General features: G+C 39.5%; 1 protein-coding gene across 1 annotated transcript in view; it reads right to left on the bottom strand.

The window, feature by feature from the left end:
• Nucleotides 1-3,801: 3,801 nt before the first annotated feature.
• Nucleotides 3,802-21,071, bottom strand: part of SETD7 (SET domain containing 7, histone lysine methyltransferase) — a 70,389-nt gene continuing 53,119 nt past the window's right edge. Inside the window, exon 8 of the mRNA XM_089693896.1 lies at nt 3,802-20,448. Coding sequence (XP_089550022.1) covers nt 20,268-20,448 — 181 coding nt within the window. The 3' untranslated portion in view covers nt 3,802-20,267. The remainder of the gene's footprint in view (nt 20,449-21,071) is intronic.

The following is a 21,071-nucleotide window of genomic DNA, read 5'->3' as shown; positions in this document are numbered from 1 at the left end:
GTATTATGTTCAGCAGACTGTGTTCTTCTATTGTTGTGACTTAGATGACGTTCAGAGCACATTTTATGCCCAATTCATGCAAAACTCCACGGAATCCCAAGGGGTTCACATACTTTTTCTTGCAACTGTATGTGCACAGGCAGTGCCAAGGGGGTTAAAGCGCATATTCAGTATAAACAAACGCACCTCATCTACAGCACAGCGTTTATACCTGTGTCGAGGTTTGTTTAAGAATGTATTCAAAGTGAAAGGGTTTAAAAGCACAGTATGTAAATGTAGAAAAACACAAGTGAATGTATACTCAAACGTGTAAACACAGCCTAACAGAACACCTTTGCCACATGTGAAATTCCCTGATTGCAACAACCTCTATTAGTCCACTTGTTGCAATAAAGGAACAGAGAGCTGCATTCATTTTCTGACATTTGGAAGTTCAACCTATAAGGTTTAAAAAAAACTGAAGTTGATCTCTAATCTCTAAGGAGGTTGACCTGACCTAGCCTAAAGCTTTCTAAGGTAACAGACTGCGAGCACTTCCAGGTACCACAAGGTATTATGACTTGATCTGCTGTGTCCCTGTGTGGGACCCCCAGTTGTAGACATTTCTATTCAGACATAAAAGCATGCTCACAGCATGCACAACTGGCAACAGAAAAAAAAAATACAATGTAGTACCAGTCAACATTTACTGGATGCAATTCAGAGAATCAGTTGCATCCATCTGCATTCACCATGTACAGTAGGAAGCTCAAACTACATGTACATATAATTATGAGCCTTCATATTTTTCAGGAAAATTTTAACTCTGTCTTGTAAACTGAAAAATGATCATGGATGTTCAAAGAGGTTAGTTGACAACAGGCCCCAATTTTTGTGGAAGGAAATACTCTATCCATGGAGTGCTGGATTTCCCTGTAAACAAGCTGTACATTTTCAGCTAGCTCAGATCCCTCACTTTTGGGAAGAAGTGTATTGAGCTAAAGCTCACAGAAAATGTCACTGAAAAAATGTACTGTATGTATGCTGCTCAAAATATTGTCTGTAACATATGGCCCATGCCAGATGCTGCGTAAGAATATTTGAAAAATCAGACAAAATACCAGATTTAATCAGTTGTGGCACTTAGGGTTGCCACCTAGCTGGTAAAAATGGGACTTGTTCCCAGTGTTAATAGGAAAGAGACCATAAAGTTGAAAAATGTGCCAACTCTTGTGGGTACTGAAGGTAAACTTCTGTTATAACTCTGCAACTCCATAAAACCAAAGGGCTTGAATGTTAGTACACTGTATGTATGTAAGATTTGTGCTCAGTTTTAGGGTTAAATTACATGGGTAATTTTAATATTTTGCTGCTGTGAGAGCTAACCATTTGCTGGCTATCATATCATTCATCTACACAGGAGATTTTTAGCATTTCAATATTTCTTCTAAAATCAGATTCCTGCTACCTCCACTGAAATTTGAGCAGTGTATGACCCTAGCGCCAGTGCTGTTTAACAAAAGTAAATTTTTCAAACTTTTGACAAAGGAGCCAATCTGCATACAATAGCCTAGGAGGGGGTTTGTCCATCCACCCGCTTAGCGTTAATAGAGGATCCTGTTCCTCACAGGCTGAACTGAGAAAAAAAATTATTGGAGTATGGCCAAATTTACTAGTACTAATTGATTCCCACAAAGATTGAACAAATGGCTCCCTGTGAAGTAAGGTACACAAAGACATGAAGCGTCTGGTAGGGGTTGTCATGCACAACGGCACAATACTCCAGTTATGTACACAATGCCAGGCCCCCCCAAATCCTCATCTTAGCACAAATAGTCTTCCAACCATCCCCTCAAATTACCCCCCTAGCAAATGATCACCAAATTTCCCATCCTAGAACAGTTGTTACCAACCCAACACAAATAATTTTCCCTCATCCCCCTCTCTGCACAAATCCCCCACATAGCACAGATCCACCCCCTGCCATAATGCCCCTCCTTGCATAAATCCAAATTTTCCCTCCTAGACCAAATCTTACCTGTCACCCCTCCAAAGGCCCCTCCTCCAGCACAAATTCCCCCACCTAGCACTAATCCTCTTCTCATTCCCCTCTACTAGCACACTCTCATCCCAAGCACAAATGTTTTGTACTCTGCCTACCACCCCCACAGTACAATTCTTCCCTGCCTCCAACACACACACAACTCAGATGCAGAGCAGAAGACTGTGGTATGTCCTTCCTCCCAGGATCATCATCTTGATACATCACAGTTGAGGAGCCTTGGGGAACCAGACATTGCAGAACCTAGGACATGCCCTAGCAACACCACTGGCTGTCAGATCAGGACTGTGCAGAGGGGGGCGGGTAAAAAAAAAAAAAACCCTTCAGCATCCAGGAGCGCTGTAAACAGTGACACAAGTGTGGAGCTAGAGGGGAGAGAGCGTGCAGCCCACTCTCGGCTCTCTCCTCCTCAACAGAATAGACCTGTCACTACTCCTGTCAGATTGTAGCATCAGGAAGTCTATGTGGCACCCCCCCCCCATCACATCCCAGCACCCAGGGCATCTGCCTCTCCTGCCCCCAACCCCCCTTTTGTACCAGCTCTCCATATACAATGGTAGTTGCATAACTTACTTCAGAGGGAGCCATTTATTCCATCTGCTTGACAAACAAGTACTATTCCTAGACTTTGCTAGTGATTTTAGTAGCACTGCTGCACAAGCAATAATCTTCTGTGTAGCTCTAGCCTATTAGGTGACTACCAGAAAGCTACATGGACAATTCAAGTCACCTGTGTTGCCTAGCCCTTATTTTAAAAGTGTTAGAAAACGTACAGATTTATAGACTGACATATATTGCCATCAATTTACACAGCGCGTTACATATACAGTACATTCATATCAGTTCCTAACTCTCAAGGAGTGTACAATCTAAGGTCCCTAACTCACATTCATATCTACACATACTGGGGCCAATTTAGACAGGAGCCAATTAACCTACCAGCATGTGTTTAGAACGTGGGAGGAAACTATAGTACCCGGAGGAAACCCACAGAGGTACAGGGAAAACATGTAAATTCCACATATATCATTTGTAATTTACAACACAAGGGTGCCCACATGACACACAATTGTAAAGCATGTTGGGCTAATAAGAAAACCCAGCATTGCCTGCCTGTTTGTCAGCAGGGTATGGATATGTGAGTAAACAAAAAAAAAAAAAGTCCTTTCTTTGCTAGGAAAGGAGGGATGTATTCTTCTGTAGAGTGATTCTCCAAGTGTGTAATATGAGTTTTTTTGGCATTTCAAGCCTATTCTCAGAAGAACTGTGTGTAAATAAAAATGAAAAAATCCTGGCAGAATTTGTTGATCATATTTGGGGTTGCCACTTGCTGCATGCCAATAAAACATGAAATGCTCATATTTTTCTTATTTATCCACTTAAAAATTGCACAATTTAAAAAAAAATACAAATGAAGATTGAATGATGAAGTTGGTGGTAATTATAAAAAAAATGTAGTATTATTGGTAAAGGCTACACAGGCATACGGTACATAAGCAATATGTAGTATGCACTGTAAGTAGTTTATAGCGTGTGAACTGTGCCACTTACTGGTACTCTGCCATGAAACAAAACTCCAGGTTCAGGTCTGGCTGTTTACATTAGAGCCTCAGCACAAAGGTGTTTAGAGATCAAATGTATTTCTGGAACTCTGCTGCTCTTGAATGACTTCCTTTGATGTGTGTACATATCTCATTTGAAAAGTCTATAGTCTGATAGTTATTAGAGAATTATGGAAATAAACACAGGAGTCAGATGAGTACTTTATTGCATTGTTTAATACCGTTAAATAAACTTAAGCGGTTATTTGTATCCTAAAGTGTAAAATTGTATTCACTACAAATTAATACCAAGGTTGTTTAAGGTACATTTGCTTCTCTATATTATACTTACAAGAACAAAAAAATGTCTTTCCAGGTAAGTCATCTTAGAAATCTGCCCTACATATTAGGGTCATGTATCAAAGATGTGCATTCAGGTCAAGTCTTACTACAACCATCACAAATCTGCATTGCCGGTATCGCTACCCTGTAGTTCACAAGTGCATCAGTCAGGAGGAAATGGAATAACCAAGATTATATATAATATACATATAGATCGGTTATAAGCAGATTTTCATGGTATATTAACTCAAATCTACCAAATTTACACAGCTCTGATGTGCATTGAATGGTCATCTATAAAGAACCAAATTCATGAGCTACACACAAGATGGATGCAGAGAAGTGGCTGGTGTTTGCTCCATGAGAGATCTAGTCCATGTCTACCATCTACACCCTGAGGCTTATGCAAGTAAAACTGTGACAAAGGAGCAAACTACTACATTACCTATAGAAATTAGTGACAGTTGATTTTACTGGTCTAGTGTTCGAAATGCAATTTCTGATAGGGTGCTCTGAGTTATTGCAATGGACACATTGCTCTTTGCAAGGATTACTGCACAAGCTTGCTTGGGCACAAACTATGTTTCACAGCACAATGGCAGCAGTTGAAAAATGCTGCTACTTATTCTTGTATTGCACTGACTGGGCAAACCAATCTTTATCCATTTTGTGCTAGAGAAGAAAACTCTCTTAATAAAATGTCAGGTACCAAAACCCAAAGAACCTATTCCAGGTAACATTACATAGCTTTTGGAAGTTCAATCAAAGGGCTGACATCATTATCTGATATAGATAGTTTAAAATGGTACTATAAAAAAGGTTAGATATTCTACTGACCAGAATGATCACAACATACACTCTACTACAATATTAAAAAAACAAACAAAACTGAACTCTTACCAACCCATTTTCATATCTTAAATCATTCACATGCAAAACAGTAAAGAGACCCTGAAACTTGTGAACATTTGTCACTTTTAAGGCACATTTTCACAAAACCATGTTCATCCTATGCATATTCCCACTTTTATATAGAGATAGATCATGATTTAGATATTTTGAAACCACACATGCATTTACCAAGAGCCATCACCTACCTACAGGCCAGCATTTCCCAGTGATACAAACCACTTTCCTCTCAAAACGAATAATTCACTTAAAAGGTATTGTTACACGGGCCAAGTCATGCACTTGCTCCTTATATTTCCAGCCACACCAATATTTTGGGGACTCAATTCAATTTTATTGTTTTAATCAACTGGTAACACAAATATATTTGCATTAATTCAATTGCTTTCAATGTCATATTTTCTGGAAAATGTAAACAAACCCAAAGTAGTCATTTCAGAATTGCTCAATATTTCATATACAACACAACTTTGTCACAAATAACTGGAGTTTTCTACCCATCTAATTTCTTTTACTCAAGCTTCAAAAAAGATCTAAAGCAAGCAAAATGGTAGCAAAAACTGATCATCAATTGCTAGATACCATCAGCATATAGATGGTTACGCCGAACAATTAGATCAATGTGCACTGCCATCCTTAGAAGCTCCAGTGGCAGGATATACCATAGTTCCCCTTCACACCTCAGAGCCTCAATCCTGCTATCTTCACAATACAGAAACCAAATATACAGGTAAAGGTTTCTGTAGATCAGCTGACCTGGAATTCAAGATCAAAACTCCTATCGCCGATTACCCCACAAGCTATAAAGAAAGTAGTGGTTAAATCCAGCAAAAAAAAAAAAAAAAAAAACTCTACCGAAAACGGAATAACCATTTGTAAGTGAACAGACCTTTTTCTTTTTAATGTGAGTTTTTTGCTTCATGTCAACAAATCTTTTCATAGACTTTAGGTAAATTCTAAATCTAAAAGGCATTAATGGACCACTAAATATAAAACACAAGCTAGCTTTAAGCTTAATACCAGTATTAGTATTTAATACCCAAACTACTGACAAACATGATTTGATCTGTATGGGAATAAATCTTGAACCACCCAAAATAAAAAATTCAGTTTGTTGTGAATGAGTTCCTACTGCTGAACAGGAAGCCAAGGAGGTTTTTAATAAATGCTCCTCATAGCACCTCCATTGGCAAACTGTCTTTCAGGAATCCCCCTGGACTGTTACAAAGAGCCCATTTATATCTGTGTGCTGCAATAACGTACCTTAAGTAGCACATTAACATGTGCACTGGATTAGGGCAGCTAATGCACAAAATTGCAGAGAAAATGTGCACACCCAATGATACATGGCAGTATATATTACCATGCATTGCACTGCAATACAGGTGCTTTGGGGTGCCAATCAAAATGAATAGCACTGCAGTGCACTAACACGCATAGCATGTCATTGTGTGTGTTACTTTAACAATGTCTAATAAATCTTTATAGTTGTTTTTGGATTGGAATAGAACCCATTACACCATTTCAGGCTTACATAGCCCTATCCGTAATGATGCCATGTATTTGACCCAATTTTCCACATCTGACCCAAAATTAAGGAGGTTTAAGTTGCTTTAGATGTCAACTTGTGGCAACTGAGCCATGACCTTCAAGGCTGTTTTAGGAGATCACTGAGAAAAGGAAAGCAGTTGTGGGAAGATCGCACATGTGCATGAATGTAGTCTTTGTGCGTCTACTAGTACGGTCCCCAGCTTCATCCAGAAGTTTTGCTTTATATCAATACCCTAATCAGACATATTTGCTTGTGTTCCTCCTGACATCTATATATATATATATATATATATATATATATATATATATATATATATATATATATATATATATATATATATATATATACACACACACATACACACACACACACACACATCCAAAAAGCATCCATAGTGTTACCCTTGTACTCACACTCAAACACCACTAGTGGCAACAAAAGCTTGCCTACCAAAAGTAAATGGAAAGAGTTATTGGTACCTCAAACTTCCCTTTGTAATCTGCACCTGCTGAAACAGGCTACCCATGAACAAGCATCGAGTAAATGAGGACATTTTATCTGTCTTTACTTGGCGTTTCTAAATGCATTTTGTGCTTTAGGTTTAATGCCCTTTAAGCTAGAACCAGTAAATAAACCTAAAAACTCCAGTATAAAACTACAACATTTCAATGATTTGTAATGCAGAACAGAAAATATAAATGCTAATAATTTTGCCTGTCCTTTTGGTTACAGCACTGACTTTCATAGCAAGGTATTAGATGTCAAAAGTTATATATGATATACACAGAGCTCAGTTTAGAAAAGTTCAATAAATGTTATTAATTCTAGGGTTTTAAATTTACATTCTGCCTATCACATGCACCCTAAACACTACATACAAGGTATGAAGCTGGTTATAATGGTCACACTTCTCAACCAATCTTTCAGGTCCTCAAATGGCTAGTGCAGTGCAGGTCAACTTAAGGAATAGGGAGCCTCAACTGTGGCCCCTAATATCTCCCAAGGGCAGCACCTACCTGAGGGGATGAAACACCAATGTCACATGAAACTGCTTCAGATTATAGTTATTAAAAGCCCAAAATTAATACTCCCACCACTGACTGCTGGGAGCTGAAGGCCGCATTTCAAACACCAAACAAAGGGCTACAAGTTGTGTCCCAAGAGGTTAGTCACATGTACAGTGCCATGGCACTTGTGGATGTGAACAGAGGATAAGATGAAACCATCCTTGCCAAATAGTAGGGTTTAGTTTTGTTTTAACAAAAGTCCATTGCAGTAAATTCTACAAGCTAAATACAGGTACAAATGGTCACTGAGACTTACAATTGAGAAATGTGAATAAGCCAAAGCAGATAGAACAATAAAAGAAGCTTGTTTTCTTTCATGTGCAAGCAGGAAAAAAATCTGCAAGATTGCTGCCTGCTTAGAGTGCAAAAGCCTCTCTTACACTATGAAAAAAAGTTGTTAAAAAGACCCAGTGACCAACTTACATAAGTTCTAAAGGCTGAAGGTTTTTTTTTACTGTAATGCATTCTCTGCGTTATGTAAAAAAACCTTCAGTATGCCGATCATCCCCCAGGGCCGAGCCGTGCTCTGTGTGTCTATGGACTCAGAGAACCACCTCAGGTGCAAGCACACTAGAGTGCCCCTATACCAAGTAGCTTGCTATGGTGGTACCTGGCAGCAGGAGCTAGAAGCGCCAGCAAAGGAACCAAGAAGAGGATTGGGGCTGCTCTGTGCAAAACCATTGCATAAGGCAGGTAAGTATAACTTTTTTTTGTTTTAAAGGTGAACATTTACAACCTTTAAAAAAAAATAGCTAAACTGCAGAAAATTTAAGTATTTGAAATACATATTTTCCTTTCTATAATTTTTTTTTTACACTAGCAACCTGCCTTACCTCCACAAATGGGGTTCTTTTTTCTGTTTTCTGAGAAGATCCATGACAATCCAGCAGGGTTCTGCCTGTGGTAAAGGAGCAGGTTAACTCCTAATTTAGGACATTACCCTGCCCACCCTTGAGATTGGGTAATTTATGGCTGGCACAAATTGCTGCTTGTCTTGTGGTTTGTGTGAACTAGGTATCGGTTTCACTTTCTTTATCCTATCCCTACTTCCTCCTCATCCACCCCCCCCCCCCATCCCCAGCCAGGCCATGTGTGACAATTTTTGGAGCCGGTCTGGTGTCCCTGGAATCTCTGGCAGGAGATGTTAGGTTCCTATTATCTGTCCCTTCCTGAACTACTTGTTTTTAGTGTGCCGTCTCTCAGGATCCTCTTCCCCTTTGGTTAGATTGCTTCTGTCTGTCTATACTATACACCTTCAAATGCATTTGCTGGTCACATTTAGGCATTTCCTGATTTTCCTCTTCATCAACCTACAGTGGGTAGGTTTAAGGAACATTTGTTTCTTACACTTCCTTTTGCTTATTACTTAGATGTATCAAGTCTGCTTTCTGTTTTTTTTTTATATTTATACACTTACAATAAGTCTGCCCATGTCCCAGTGACACCAGTAAGATTTTTCAAGTATTAGGTTAAAGTTATTTAAATTTTGTAAATAATTACTTCAATATCTAAAGCATTAGCAATCATTCCAGTTCCTTCAGAAAAAAAAGCGTAGGCTTTCATTCAACTCTTGGTTCAAAAATCTACTGGATACAGAATATTAGATCTAAGGAGGTTAAATGCTTTCATAAAAGTAAAAATGGTAGCTAAAAATACAAGTTTTTAATAAAGAACTGGCTCCTCTCAAACTTGCAGGATGTGTACCTCCACATTCCAAATTTTTCATTCCCTTCAGAAATTCCAGACTCCAGAGATTCTGGATTTCAGGAGCCCAATGTACTGTTATCTAGACAACCTTATGTTTGTGGAAAGGGAGAAAAACCAACTAATGGGGTCATATATTGTACTCAAACATCCACAGGATTTTGGGTGGGTGATAGAAGAGCCAGCTTGTTCCCTCTCAATCTTCATTATCTGGGAGTCCTCTTCAGTACATAACTAAAACTGGCCATAGACCATTTGAATCTCAGCCCTGATGAACCGGTTGAGATTTGAACCATCTATGGGCTGGCTGACTGTATCCCAATTTGATTGTTGTATGACTTGAGTACAACCAGCCTGTTGGATTTTTCAGTAATCACTGTGTTCACTCGGCAGGTCCTCCTCAAACCTCAATCCAACCCCCCGCCCAGCCTGGCGAACACAATAGCTCTGTGGGAGGGATTCCCCCATCAGGACTGACGGTGTTGATGCAGGAAAGAAAATCGCATCATCAATGGCCGGCTTAAGCAAAGCCAAGTTACTCCTCAATTCAGTAAGTAATTGAGTTCTCTCAATTCAGACCAAAGTCAAAAAAGATCATAGCTCTCTTATCTTTCAGTCCACCGATACCTCCAGCCCCAGGAATTCTTTTTGCTTCTATTACTGTAGTACAGTATGACATATTACATAATCATTTAAACATGTTTATGTGCTCTGTCTCTGAACCAAATATTCAATGTATTGCACTACCTATTTTTGTGAGGATGGGTAAAACCTTCCAGCTTTATATTTAATGGCATATTTTCAGTATTGAAATCTATATTCTTAGTAGGTGACAACTGGACAAATGACAATACCGAGTTTCATCCATAATTTAAATACAAATCAGCAGATTTCAACCACTATTTTAATTGGAGCTTTCTAGATAATGTAATGACTATTTTATCACAGATGTTGCGGATAGTGGTGTATTACTGGAGCAAGAAGGTAAACTGCACTGTGACGACTGATAGGCAGCTTGCATCCTGTACTTACAGGCTGCAGTAACAGGCTGTGAAGTAAAGGGCAAAAATACCATGATATCCTGTATAAAAGCAATAAAAGTATTTTAGATACAAAATGGTAAAGAACTACTGCTTTTATATAATAGACCAAACAAAACAAAACTAACAGAGGTTGTAACCAGGCCTGCGCTATCCACACATAATTATACAGTATATTATATATACATACACATATAAATATATATGTCCTATGATTGCCAAACATAAGATATTAGGACTGGAAAAGGATAGTTGTCCTTTAGGGCTCATTCACACTAGTGGTGCCAAACACCAAAATGCACCAAAAAAAGTGCATTTTTGGCCGTACACAACGCACATCTGTTGGCAAAGGAGGAGCAGTTAGCAAAGGGACCCAGAAGAGGTGAGTCACTGTTCTGTGCAAGGGTATTGCACAGAGCAGGTAAGTATAACATCTTTTTTTATTTTAATAAAAAAAAAAAATTAACTTTACAAATCACTTTAATGTAATTAATGAATGAATGCCCTCTGTATGACAAAACATACTGTATACGTTTTTATTAAATATTTTCCTTTTAGCATGATACTCATTTAGCTTTCCACCCCTATTTTCACTTGTCCCTGTATTATCAGATAGACTTTCCAGCCTGTTCTAAACAATTATAAATGACTATTATAATTATAAATAAAATATAATTATAATTATGACTATAATTATATTATTATTATTATAGTGACTTGTATAATGACTGAGGCTTACTTATTTAGATTAGATACTTTTAAGGCTAGAAATGAAAAGCTGATAGCTGATGTGATTTCCAATGCAAACATTTCCTTTTTGGACATACTTGCCAGGCTGTCATAATGATCCTTTTGTTTAGTTTAAACCAGTGACCCAGAAAACATATGCAAATAAACAATTCAGTCTCTGACTTTTTCAGTTAGTACCTCTAACAGAAGCCACAGGAGCAGCAAATAAATGAATTCCCACAGTAAGCACAATATGTGGGAGAACAAAAATAAAACATTAAAAAATAATTCCTTTTACAGGGAAAATATACTATACACAAAAGCTCTATTTCTAGTTTATAATCTAAAAAATCCCTTTACATAGCTGAAGCAATCAGGCAAGTTGAACACGGTAAGACATGCCATCATCCAGTGCTTCTGTAAAAATACCAGTGTACCTTAAAAACTGGATGTCCTATCTGTGAAGCCATTTTCAGAAAAGACAGTTGCAGTGTCACTATGGAGTCAAGTCCCTGCAGTTAATACACTGAGGCATTACTGTGCTATTTATCAATCAGCTTGAGGGCTTTCTGATTGCTATGATCCCTTCTCATCACAACCTGCCTGTTAAACGCTCAAGAATTGTGCAGTGTATTCCCTTTAGCCATTCTTGTGTGCATGATTGAATGGTATCCATGTACACAACGATTATTGCAACAGATTAGGTAATTTTCATTTATAATTTGTAGACTCTTGGGAACAACTTCACAGCTCAAAGACAGATGCCAAATGGCAAGGGCTTGAGTGGAATAACTGCTGATCTTCGGTCCAACTAAATGATGCCTGGTGTCATTCACCCTAAAAGGTAACCTTTGGTGGCTCACAGAATGGTGGTGGACAGTACCAGAGAGAAGGCGAGTATTACAGCTAATTTTATTATATCAGCAATTAGCAATTTTTAGCATAACCGTTTTACATTTGGCCATTGCAACTGAATGGCCAGGCAGCGCCCTTACTAGAGAAGGCAGACTTACACTATAATGCCCAAAGTATTGGGACACCCCTCCAAATCATTGGATTCAGGTGTTCCAATCACATCCATGGCCACAGGTGTATAAAATCAAGCACCTAGGCATGCAGACTGCTTCTACAAACATTTGTGAAACAATGGGTCGCTGTCAGGAGCTCAGTGAATTCAAGTGTGGTACCGTGATAGGTTGCCACCTGTGCAATAAGTCTGTGACATTTCATTGCTACTAAATATTCCACTGTCAACTGTTAGTGGTATTGTATAAGTGGAAGCAACTGGGAACAACAGCAACTCAGCCACAAAGTGGTAGGCCACATAAAATGACAAAGCGGGGTCAGTGCATGCTGAAGCGCACATTGCGCATAAGTCGCCAACTGTCTGCAGAGTCATTAGTTAAAAGACCTCCAAACTTCATGTGGCCTTCAGATTAGCACAACAAAAGTGCATAGAGAGCTTCATGGAATGGGTTTCCATGGCCGAGCAGTTGCATCCAATCCTTACATCACCAAGTGCAATGCAAAGCGTTGGATGCTGTGGTGTAAAGCATCTGGACTATAGAGCAGTGGAGACATGTTCTCTGGAGTGATGAATCACACTTCTCTGTCTGACAATCTGATGGACGTGTCTAGGTTTGGCAGTTGCCAGGAGAATGGTACTTGCCTGACTGCATTGTGCCAAGTATATTGTTTGGTTGTGGAGGGATTATGGCGTGGGGTTGTTTTTCAGGGGTTGTGCTTGGCTCCTTAGTTTCAGTGAAGGGAACTCTTAAGCGTCAGCATACCAAGACATTTTGGACAATTTCATGCTCCCAACTTTGTGGGAACAGTTTGGGGATGGCCCCTTCCTGTTCCAACATGACTGCGCACCAGTGCACAAAGTAAGGTCCATAAAAGACATGGGATGAGCGAGTTTGGGGTGGAGGAACTTGACTGGCCTGCACTGAGCCCTAACCTCAACCCGATAGAATACCTTTGGGATGAATTAGAGTGGAGACTGCGAGCCAGGTTTTTATAGTCCGACATCAGTGCCTGACCTCACAAATGCGCTTCTGGAAGAATGGTCAAACATTCCCATTAGGCGGGGCATGGGGTGGGGGGTTATGGTGGGTTAGAGTGTTGCTGACTACTAATGATGAGGACTTTTAAAATGTCACTATGTCAGTGACAGCTCACTCACAGTTTTGGGAGTGCTTATGGAGCAAGGCTAGAAGAAGACAGCAGAAGTATGTATGTGGTCGCCCACCTGCCCAGTCTTCATAGTTATGTGTATTGCTGTTCAGCAGGGGTAAACACCACCAAAAGAACATTCTAATATATACAATTTGGGTACAGTGGATGATGGAGTAATCGTCAGTCAAACTATTACAGCACTGAAAAATGGCCCGGAGAGGAAGGGGGGGGGGGGGGGTGTAACATGCCAGTCCTGAAGTGACTAAACTGGAGTTGTGCTTAAATGAACATGTTCCAAATGTACACAGAGATAAAGAGTAATGACAAGATAATATTATGCCCCAAGTCTCAAATATGCATTGTGATGGATAGATTGAACTGTGATGCCAGCCTTCTCTATCACAAGAATGATGATGATTCCAGCTTGTGGTACCAGTAAATAATCTACCTGCTAGTGATGTCCCGATGCTAACTGTTGGAAGTAATATTGTATAGCCAGCAGAGATTACCCTGTCTGCAGGTGATGAATAAAGGTAATCAAATACCCTCGGTGTATACAATCACTACAAAGTCATTTATAGAAAGTTTTCCTCACAGGAACATGCAGGCTGCCATTACAGGCTATTCATTCTTCTAATGCTAGTTACCTGGCTTTTGTGCTGACCTGCTTCCTTCATTACTCTGATTCACTAATCCAAACAAGTACACAAATAAAACCTCTGACTAACAGCTTCTCGACCACCCTATTGCAGATATACTGCTACAGGGCAGCAGGGGTGCGCAAAATCACATATAATATATATGTGATTTTGCATTTCCAGGTAGGGAGCGCACGCCCTACCCACGCTGCCATTCGCGGCCGTCAATCACCAGGTCCCGGCTGGTGATTCACGAGCATCTCCGACAGGGGGAGAACTGTATGTAAACAATACAGTTCTCCTCCCTGTCAGCTCGTGCACACTGCTTTGGATGGTTGTGCACAGCTTACAGTGAAGCACACAGACACAGCACACAGTAAAACAGCACACAGTTAACCCTTTGATCGTCCCACATGTTAACCCCTTCCTGCCCAGTGCCATTAGTACAGTGTCAGTGGTTTTCTCTCTTTTTTTTTTTAGCACTGATCACTGTATTGGTGTCACTAGGGATGTCAGTGACACCAACTCAGTTCACCCCCAGTGTCAAAATGCCCGCCGCAGTCCCGCTATATTTTTCCGATTGCCACCATTACTAGTAAGAATAAAAAAAGAAATCCCCAGTATATATACTGCCATTTGTAAACGCTCTAATTTTCACTGTAATCCAATTAATTTACACATATTGGGATTTTTTTTTTTTTAAGCAAAGACATGTAGCAGAATACATTTTGACCTAAATTTATGACAAAATTAGATTTTTTTTATTTATTACTGTATATGTTTAATAGCAAAAAGTCAAAAATATAGTTTTTTTCTCAAAATTGTTAGTCTTTTTTTTTTTTTCTATAGCGCAAAAAATAAAAACCGCACAGGCGATCAAATACCACCAAAAGAAAGCTAAATTCGTAGGGGGGGAAAAAAAAGGACTTAAATTTCATTTGGGTGCAACGGTGCCTGACTGTGCAATTGTCAATTAAAATAACGCAGTTCCGTAATGCAAAAAATGGCCTGGTCAAGAAGGGAGGTAAATCCTCTGGAGGGCAAGTGGTTAATTTGACTACAGGTTAGTGAAAATAATGAAACCGGAGGTTCATAACAAACAAGCAATTTGTATTTTCCGGTTAGACATGGCAGTCTCAATGTGTCTCTTAAGGCTTTACCTAGACACTTGTGGCAAAATATCCTCACCAGAATTCCAATTTCCTTTCAAAGTATCTGACCTTCCAAAAAGCTTAGAAAGCTGGATGGTGGTTTGCCTTTTAATCATAAATCAAAATTAAAACATCTTTTTCTGATTAAGCCGACTAACTTGTAAGCTGCTCTATGCCTCATATTCCATTATTTGCCTGAAATCCTACAGTCTTTCATGGACTGGATTTTGACCAGTTCCTTGGGATATAACCTCTCCAGTTCGTCTAACCTAAATAACCATTCTGCAAGCTGCAAAATCACCTGCAACGGATATAAACTGTGAATAAAAGCAAATGGTGCTTAAAATGAAACATTCATAGATTCTGATCTGAAAAAAATATGGTATGTGAATCCCAGCATGTAAAAGTTTTGAGAACTGCGTAAACCTGCTTGAAATGCAAATTTTTGCTATTCGTCCCTCCTGTACTTGCAAGCTTACGACAGGTTCTCTTACAGTACAGAGCTTAAAGCCACAATATTGTAAGAAGACCACTGTTGGTATGTTCTGACCTGAGACTGTGAAGCAGAAAATTAGCAGCTGTAAACAGTGTAAGGCTAATGTGTAAAGAACACATTCCTTATGAAAATTATGAATCCCTGCCCTCTTCATATGTAACATACTATGCCAGCTTGAAGGCTGCATAAAAACTGTAAACAGGCAATAGAAACATGTTATAGAATACATTAAAATTGTTATTCTACCTCTATATGAAGAGATGATGAAATGCAAAGTTGAACAGTGCACCTTTTTTTTTTCTTTAAGGTCCAGTAAACCTAAAAACACAAATAGCTTTAAAGTTAAACATAAAAAAAACAAAAATCAGTATATGGTGCTGTGTGTTATGCACCCCCCTTCCCGATAGCAGGGGAGCAAAGCTCCTTCAGCACAGAGGCCCTGGCTACCTCATATTTTGTATGTACATGATGACACTGGTGAGGCTATGACTACACAAATGGCAAAGAGTAGCAGCTTAATGGGACTAGTTGTACAATGAGGAAGAAGCCTGCAAGAACGAGGAAAGCGTAATTCTTGCAAGCATTTAACTCTTATGTGGAGAAGGGCACAACATACTGATTTTTACTACAGACTGGATTCAGTTTTAGAAGTATTATTAATACAGTTTTTAAATATCAATGTAAAGTGCCAAGTTGTGCACAGAGCTATTTGGGACTGTAAACACATTTTGATGTAAAGTCAAGTGCAGTTTAATTTTTGTGCTTTCAGTAAATTTAGGTTCTATTTATGTCCCTGTTGAAAAATGATTTTATCCCAAACAGGAAGCTGGTCTGGTGACAGCTCTTAAAAGTTGGGATTTCTGTCAGTTTTAGATCTAATCTCATTTGCTTCTCATATCTCAGGGTTGCAAGCGAAGGAAACACTTCCTCACTGTAACAGAGAAATAAATAAGACCAACTGTGGTGCCCAGTCTAACAATCTTAAAAAAAAAAAAAAAAAAAAAGATTTTGGCTGCACTTTGATGAGTGCTGGGAGAGCAGGAAGAGAGAAGTGCAGACAAGCAACCTGGGGACACCTTGCTTTAAAGAGGAACATTAGTCAGAAAATTAGGTAATGCTAGATCACTTCATACAGGCCGCTTTTGCATATATAACCATGTACAGTATACCATTAAAAATAGGTGTCAATAATAATGTTTAAAATTCAGTAACAGTGTCTCACCCTGCTCTGCACATGCTCAGTTGCTCTTTATTGTTTGGCACTGTGCCATAAATGTAGAGACCGATCTGCTGACAACCTAAAAATTTACTGCTGCTCAGGGGCTCTGGGCTTCAGCAAAATGCCAGCCTCCAGCAAGAAGAAACAGGAACAATGCTGGGGGCAATTTACAGCACATACTAATTTTGGCAGCATAAATGAGGTAATCAGACATTTTGATCTCATGTACAATATGAGCAGCTGTGCTAGAGACAGGCAACAGTGTAAATATGTGTGGGACATCTCTCCATAAAATCTCTCCATAAAAACGTTATTACAGTCTTCATTTCTGTTCTGAAACATCTATACTTTTATCTATACATTGCCAATTACATGTTATATGCCACACCTTTAACCAAAGTATTGTGCATTTAAACTAGATTTTAGGTTTACTGGCCCTTTCAATGTGAATACCTGGCTTGTGTTTTCCCTGGACTGAGGATTATTACTTTACAGCCATTACTTCAATTCAGATAGTAGGAGCAGCAGGTTTCATTGTAAAATGTATATAATGTATTATTCTTGGATTCTGTCCCACTTTACTTAATGACTTGAAAATACAAGACATGTCCAGTGTTACACTATATTCTCCATTTCTAACCTTTCAGTATTGCTAGCTACACATAACATCAGAATAACAGCTGTCCAACAGCATACAAAAACATTTCTACAGAATATTGCAATACACCAATGTGCCAGGGTGAACAATGCTAAACCAAAATTCCCAGATTAATGTATGTGCCATCTTCTACTTTACATAAACATAACTACACAGGCCGTACTCAAAATGAATGCCAGCCTACAATGCCTAAAAAACACCTAAATATCCTTTCAGAATGCCATAATATAGCTTCATAACAGCATCAACATTTCTCCATTTACTTTAATAGGTAGAAGCAGTAAGGCAAGATTGCTGCTCCTGTCTGTGGAGAAACAGTGACAGTTCTTTCTTCTTCAGCTGGGTCGGCTTTTCTTTGCAGACCCTCATGACTTCTTAGAATGCTTACTAGCAAACACAAGTAGTATTCAGTATCTACAAGGCTTGTAAGCAATAAAACTGTCTGGAGACCCCATCATTGCTTAAATTTTTGTGAAATGGCATCTTGTAGTGTATTGAGGCAATAATAAAGGCTTTGCTTATGCTAGCTAGGCTTCTGGCCTCAACAATGACTATGCAACTACACTGCTCAAAAAAAAATGAAAGGAACACTTTTTAATCAGAGTATAGAATCAAGTCAATTAAACTCCTGGGAAATGGATCTGGTCAATTAAGTAGCAGAGGGAGTTGTTAATTTCATTAACACCAAAGTAGTTGACACTGATTAACAACAGGTGCACTAGATGGGCAACAATATGATGACCCCCAAAACAGTAATGGTTTTACAGGTGGAGGTCGATGACATTTTTCCCTACTCATCTTTTCTGACTGTTTTTCACTAGGTTTACATTTGGCTAGGGTCAGTGTCACTTCTGGTAGCATGAGAAGATACCTGGACCCTACAGAGATTGCACAGGCAGTTCAACTCCTCCAGGATGGCACATCAATATGTGCCATTCCCAGAAGGTTTGCTGTGTCTCCCAGCACAGTCTCAAGAGCATGGAGGACATTCCAGGACACAGGCAGTTACTCTAGGAGAGCTGGACAGGGCAGTAAAAAGGTCCTTAACCCATCAGCATGACCAGTATCTGTGCCTTTGTTCAAGAAGGAACAGGATGAGCACTGCCAGAGCCCTACAAAATGACCTCGAGCAGGCCACTGGTGTGAATGTCTCTGACCAAACAATCAGAAACAGGCTTCATGAAGGTGGCCTGAGGGCCTGTCTTCCTCTAGTGGACCCTGTGCTTACTGCCTGGCACCATAGAGCTTGATTGGCATTTGTCGCTGAACAACTGAATTGGCAGGTCCACCACTGGTGCTCTGTGCTTTTCACAGATGAGAACAGGTCACCCTGAGCACGTGACAGTCGTGAAAGGGTCTGGAGAAGCTGCTGAGAACGTTATGCTGCCTGTTACATTGTTCAGCACGACCGTTTTGGTGGTGGGTCAGTGATGGTCTGGAGAGGCCTATCCATGGAGGAACGCACAGACCTCTACAGGCTAGACAATGGCCCACTGACTGCTATTAGGTATCAGAATGAAATCCTTGGACCCATTGTCGGACCCTACGCTGGTGCAGTGGATCCTGGGTTCCTCCTGGTGCATGACAATGCCCGGCCTCATGTGGCGAGAGTATGCAGACAGTTCCTGGAGGATGAAGGAATTGATACCATTGAATGACCACCATGCTCGCCTGACCTAAATCCAATAGAACACCTCTGGGATATCATGTTTCGGTCCATTCGACGCTGCCAGGCTGCACTTCAGACTGTCCAGGAGCTCAGTGATGCCCTAGTTCAGATCTGGGAGGAAATACCCTAGGACACCATCCGTCATCTCATTAGAAGCATGGTCCAACATAGTCAGGCATGCATACAAGCACATGGGGGCCATGCAAACTACTAAGTACCATGTCGAGTTGTTGCAATGAAATTTCAGAAAAATGGATTGGCCTGTTGCATTATTTTTTCAATTTGATTTTTGGGGTGTCTTTGAATTCAGTCCTTTGTAGGTTGATAAATTTCATTTCTATCAAACTATGAGGCATCCTTACGTTTCCAACACATTGCCCAGTCCATATCAGTATAGATATCCAGCATATTTTTTCCCATTGAGATCTAATGTATTTTCAAAGTGTTCCTATAATTTTTTTGAGCAGTGTATATATGAAACAACTGCATATACAGACCACATAGTGAGATCATGTTTACATGCAACAACATTCAGTTACACACTAGGTGACAGACCAGTGAGGACATCCTGGAAAACAGAGGTAATAAATGCTGGGCTCTCCAGGCTTTAACTATTCTCAACACTTTGTATAACAGCAGCTTGACATCCACAAATATATAACAAAATTTCAGTGCTTCCCTAACCTGGGAAAAAAGAAACACGGAATCCAACGGATAGGTATAGGCAACAGCCACTGCTTATATAAATCAGCTCCAAAATAGGTTTAGAATCTCTCAGTGCTGCATTTAAAATGGATTCCATGTTATTGATAGGATTATTACTGCCTTAAAATAAACCAAGAGCAACCTGGATCAAAATTATAGCTATGGTATGTCAATTCTAAGAACAGAAAAAGTTATAGAATATTGCACAACATCAAAGTCTAGTTACCTTGTAACCAACACAAAGGCATGTACACAGAAAGGTCTATTTTGGGCCCTACTATGTATACATTTTAAAAGGAAAATCAGCCAACTTGGCTCGTCTCCTTATACTTGTTTGGCGCTTAATAAAATGAGAAATTGAAAAGAAAAAAAAAAAAAAAAAAAAATCTACTTGATCACTTTAATTTCCCTACTTGTTAAATAGAAGTTTCCTGTTTGATACAACATAGCCACAATGCTAATTGTTTAATAACTACAAGGAAAATCTACCAGCTATAAAAATTCTAAGATGGAGTTAGCTCTGCACTGATGTTCAGCAGTCTCTGAATATTCAGAAATCTTCAGTAGAAACATTATGCATAGATCCAGTTACCCAAAGCACAGAAAAAAGGTGAAATGGTGCTGCTGATCAATTCTGCTGAGACACCTGAAATGCCTTCAACTGCTGCTGGTACCATTCTGGTGCCTCAGGAACATTTTTCCCTGTAGCATTGTGGTCGTAGCCATAGGCCACAGTAAGTTCTTCATCCTTCTCCACAGCTGCAATGGTTCGAATACACTTAATGGGTCCAAATCTTGGGTGGACAAACCTAAAAAAACAAAAAACAAACAATTAGCCTATTCCTGTGAAAGCAACCTGATACTTTTAAGGGTTAGGCCTTTAAAAATGGATCAGCATTTACGTGGATCTTGGCATGCATTAAACACTTAGTGCCCGGTCATACAGATGCGATTTCAGGCGCATCTAATGAATGTGAAATGTCAGGGTCTTAACATTTGCAATTTGCTGCAGCGCAATTTTTAAAGTAGTTCTTGCATTGCTTTTCCTGCAGTTTTGTTGTGATTTCACATACATAGAATACAATGGAAAACACACTTCAAATTGCAAGAAATTGTTGAAAATCTTCAGTAGCAATAGTCTTCAGAAATTGCACCTGAAATTGCACACAAATCCCGACAGTGTGACCGGTGACCTTGTGTAGTTAAAAATTCTTGGAGGTCCCATTATAGAGGTTTCCTCCTTTACCCGCAGCCCAAGCAGCTATGATGCAAGTCAATTTCACACGTAATACAGAGCCAAGATATAGATAAAGGCAGCACTACAGTGAAGTCACTACTTAAACCTCTGTATTGCTTGCTTACTTTGCATACTTAGGCAAGAAAGGACACCGTGCTATGCACACAATATCGGCAGGGCATGGCTAGATCCAAC

The sequence above is a fragment of the Staurois parvus genome, unplaced genomic scaffold (assembly GCF_062004578.1).
Source record: "Staurois parvus isolate SC_StPar_1 unplaced genomic scaffold, SC_StPar_1.0 ptg000639l, whole genome shotgun sequence".
Lineage (NCBI taxonomy): Eukaryota > Metazoa > Chordata > Amphibia > Anura > Ranidae > Staurois > Staurois parvus.
Note: the sequence above shows the minus strand (reverse complement) of the source record. Positions and strands in the feature narration are given on the sequence as shown.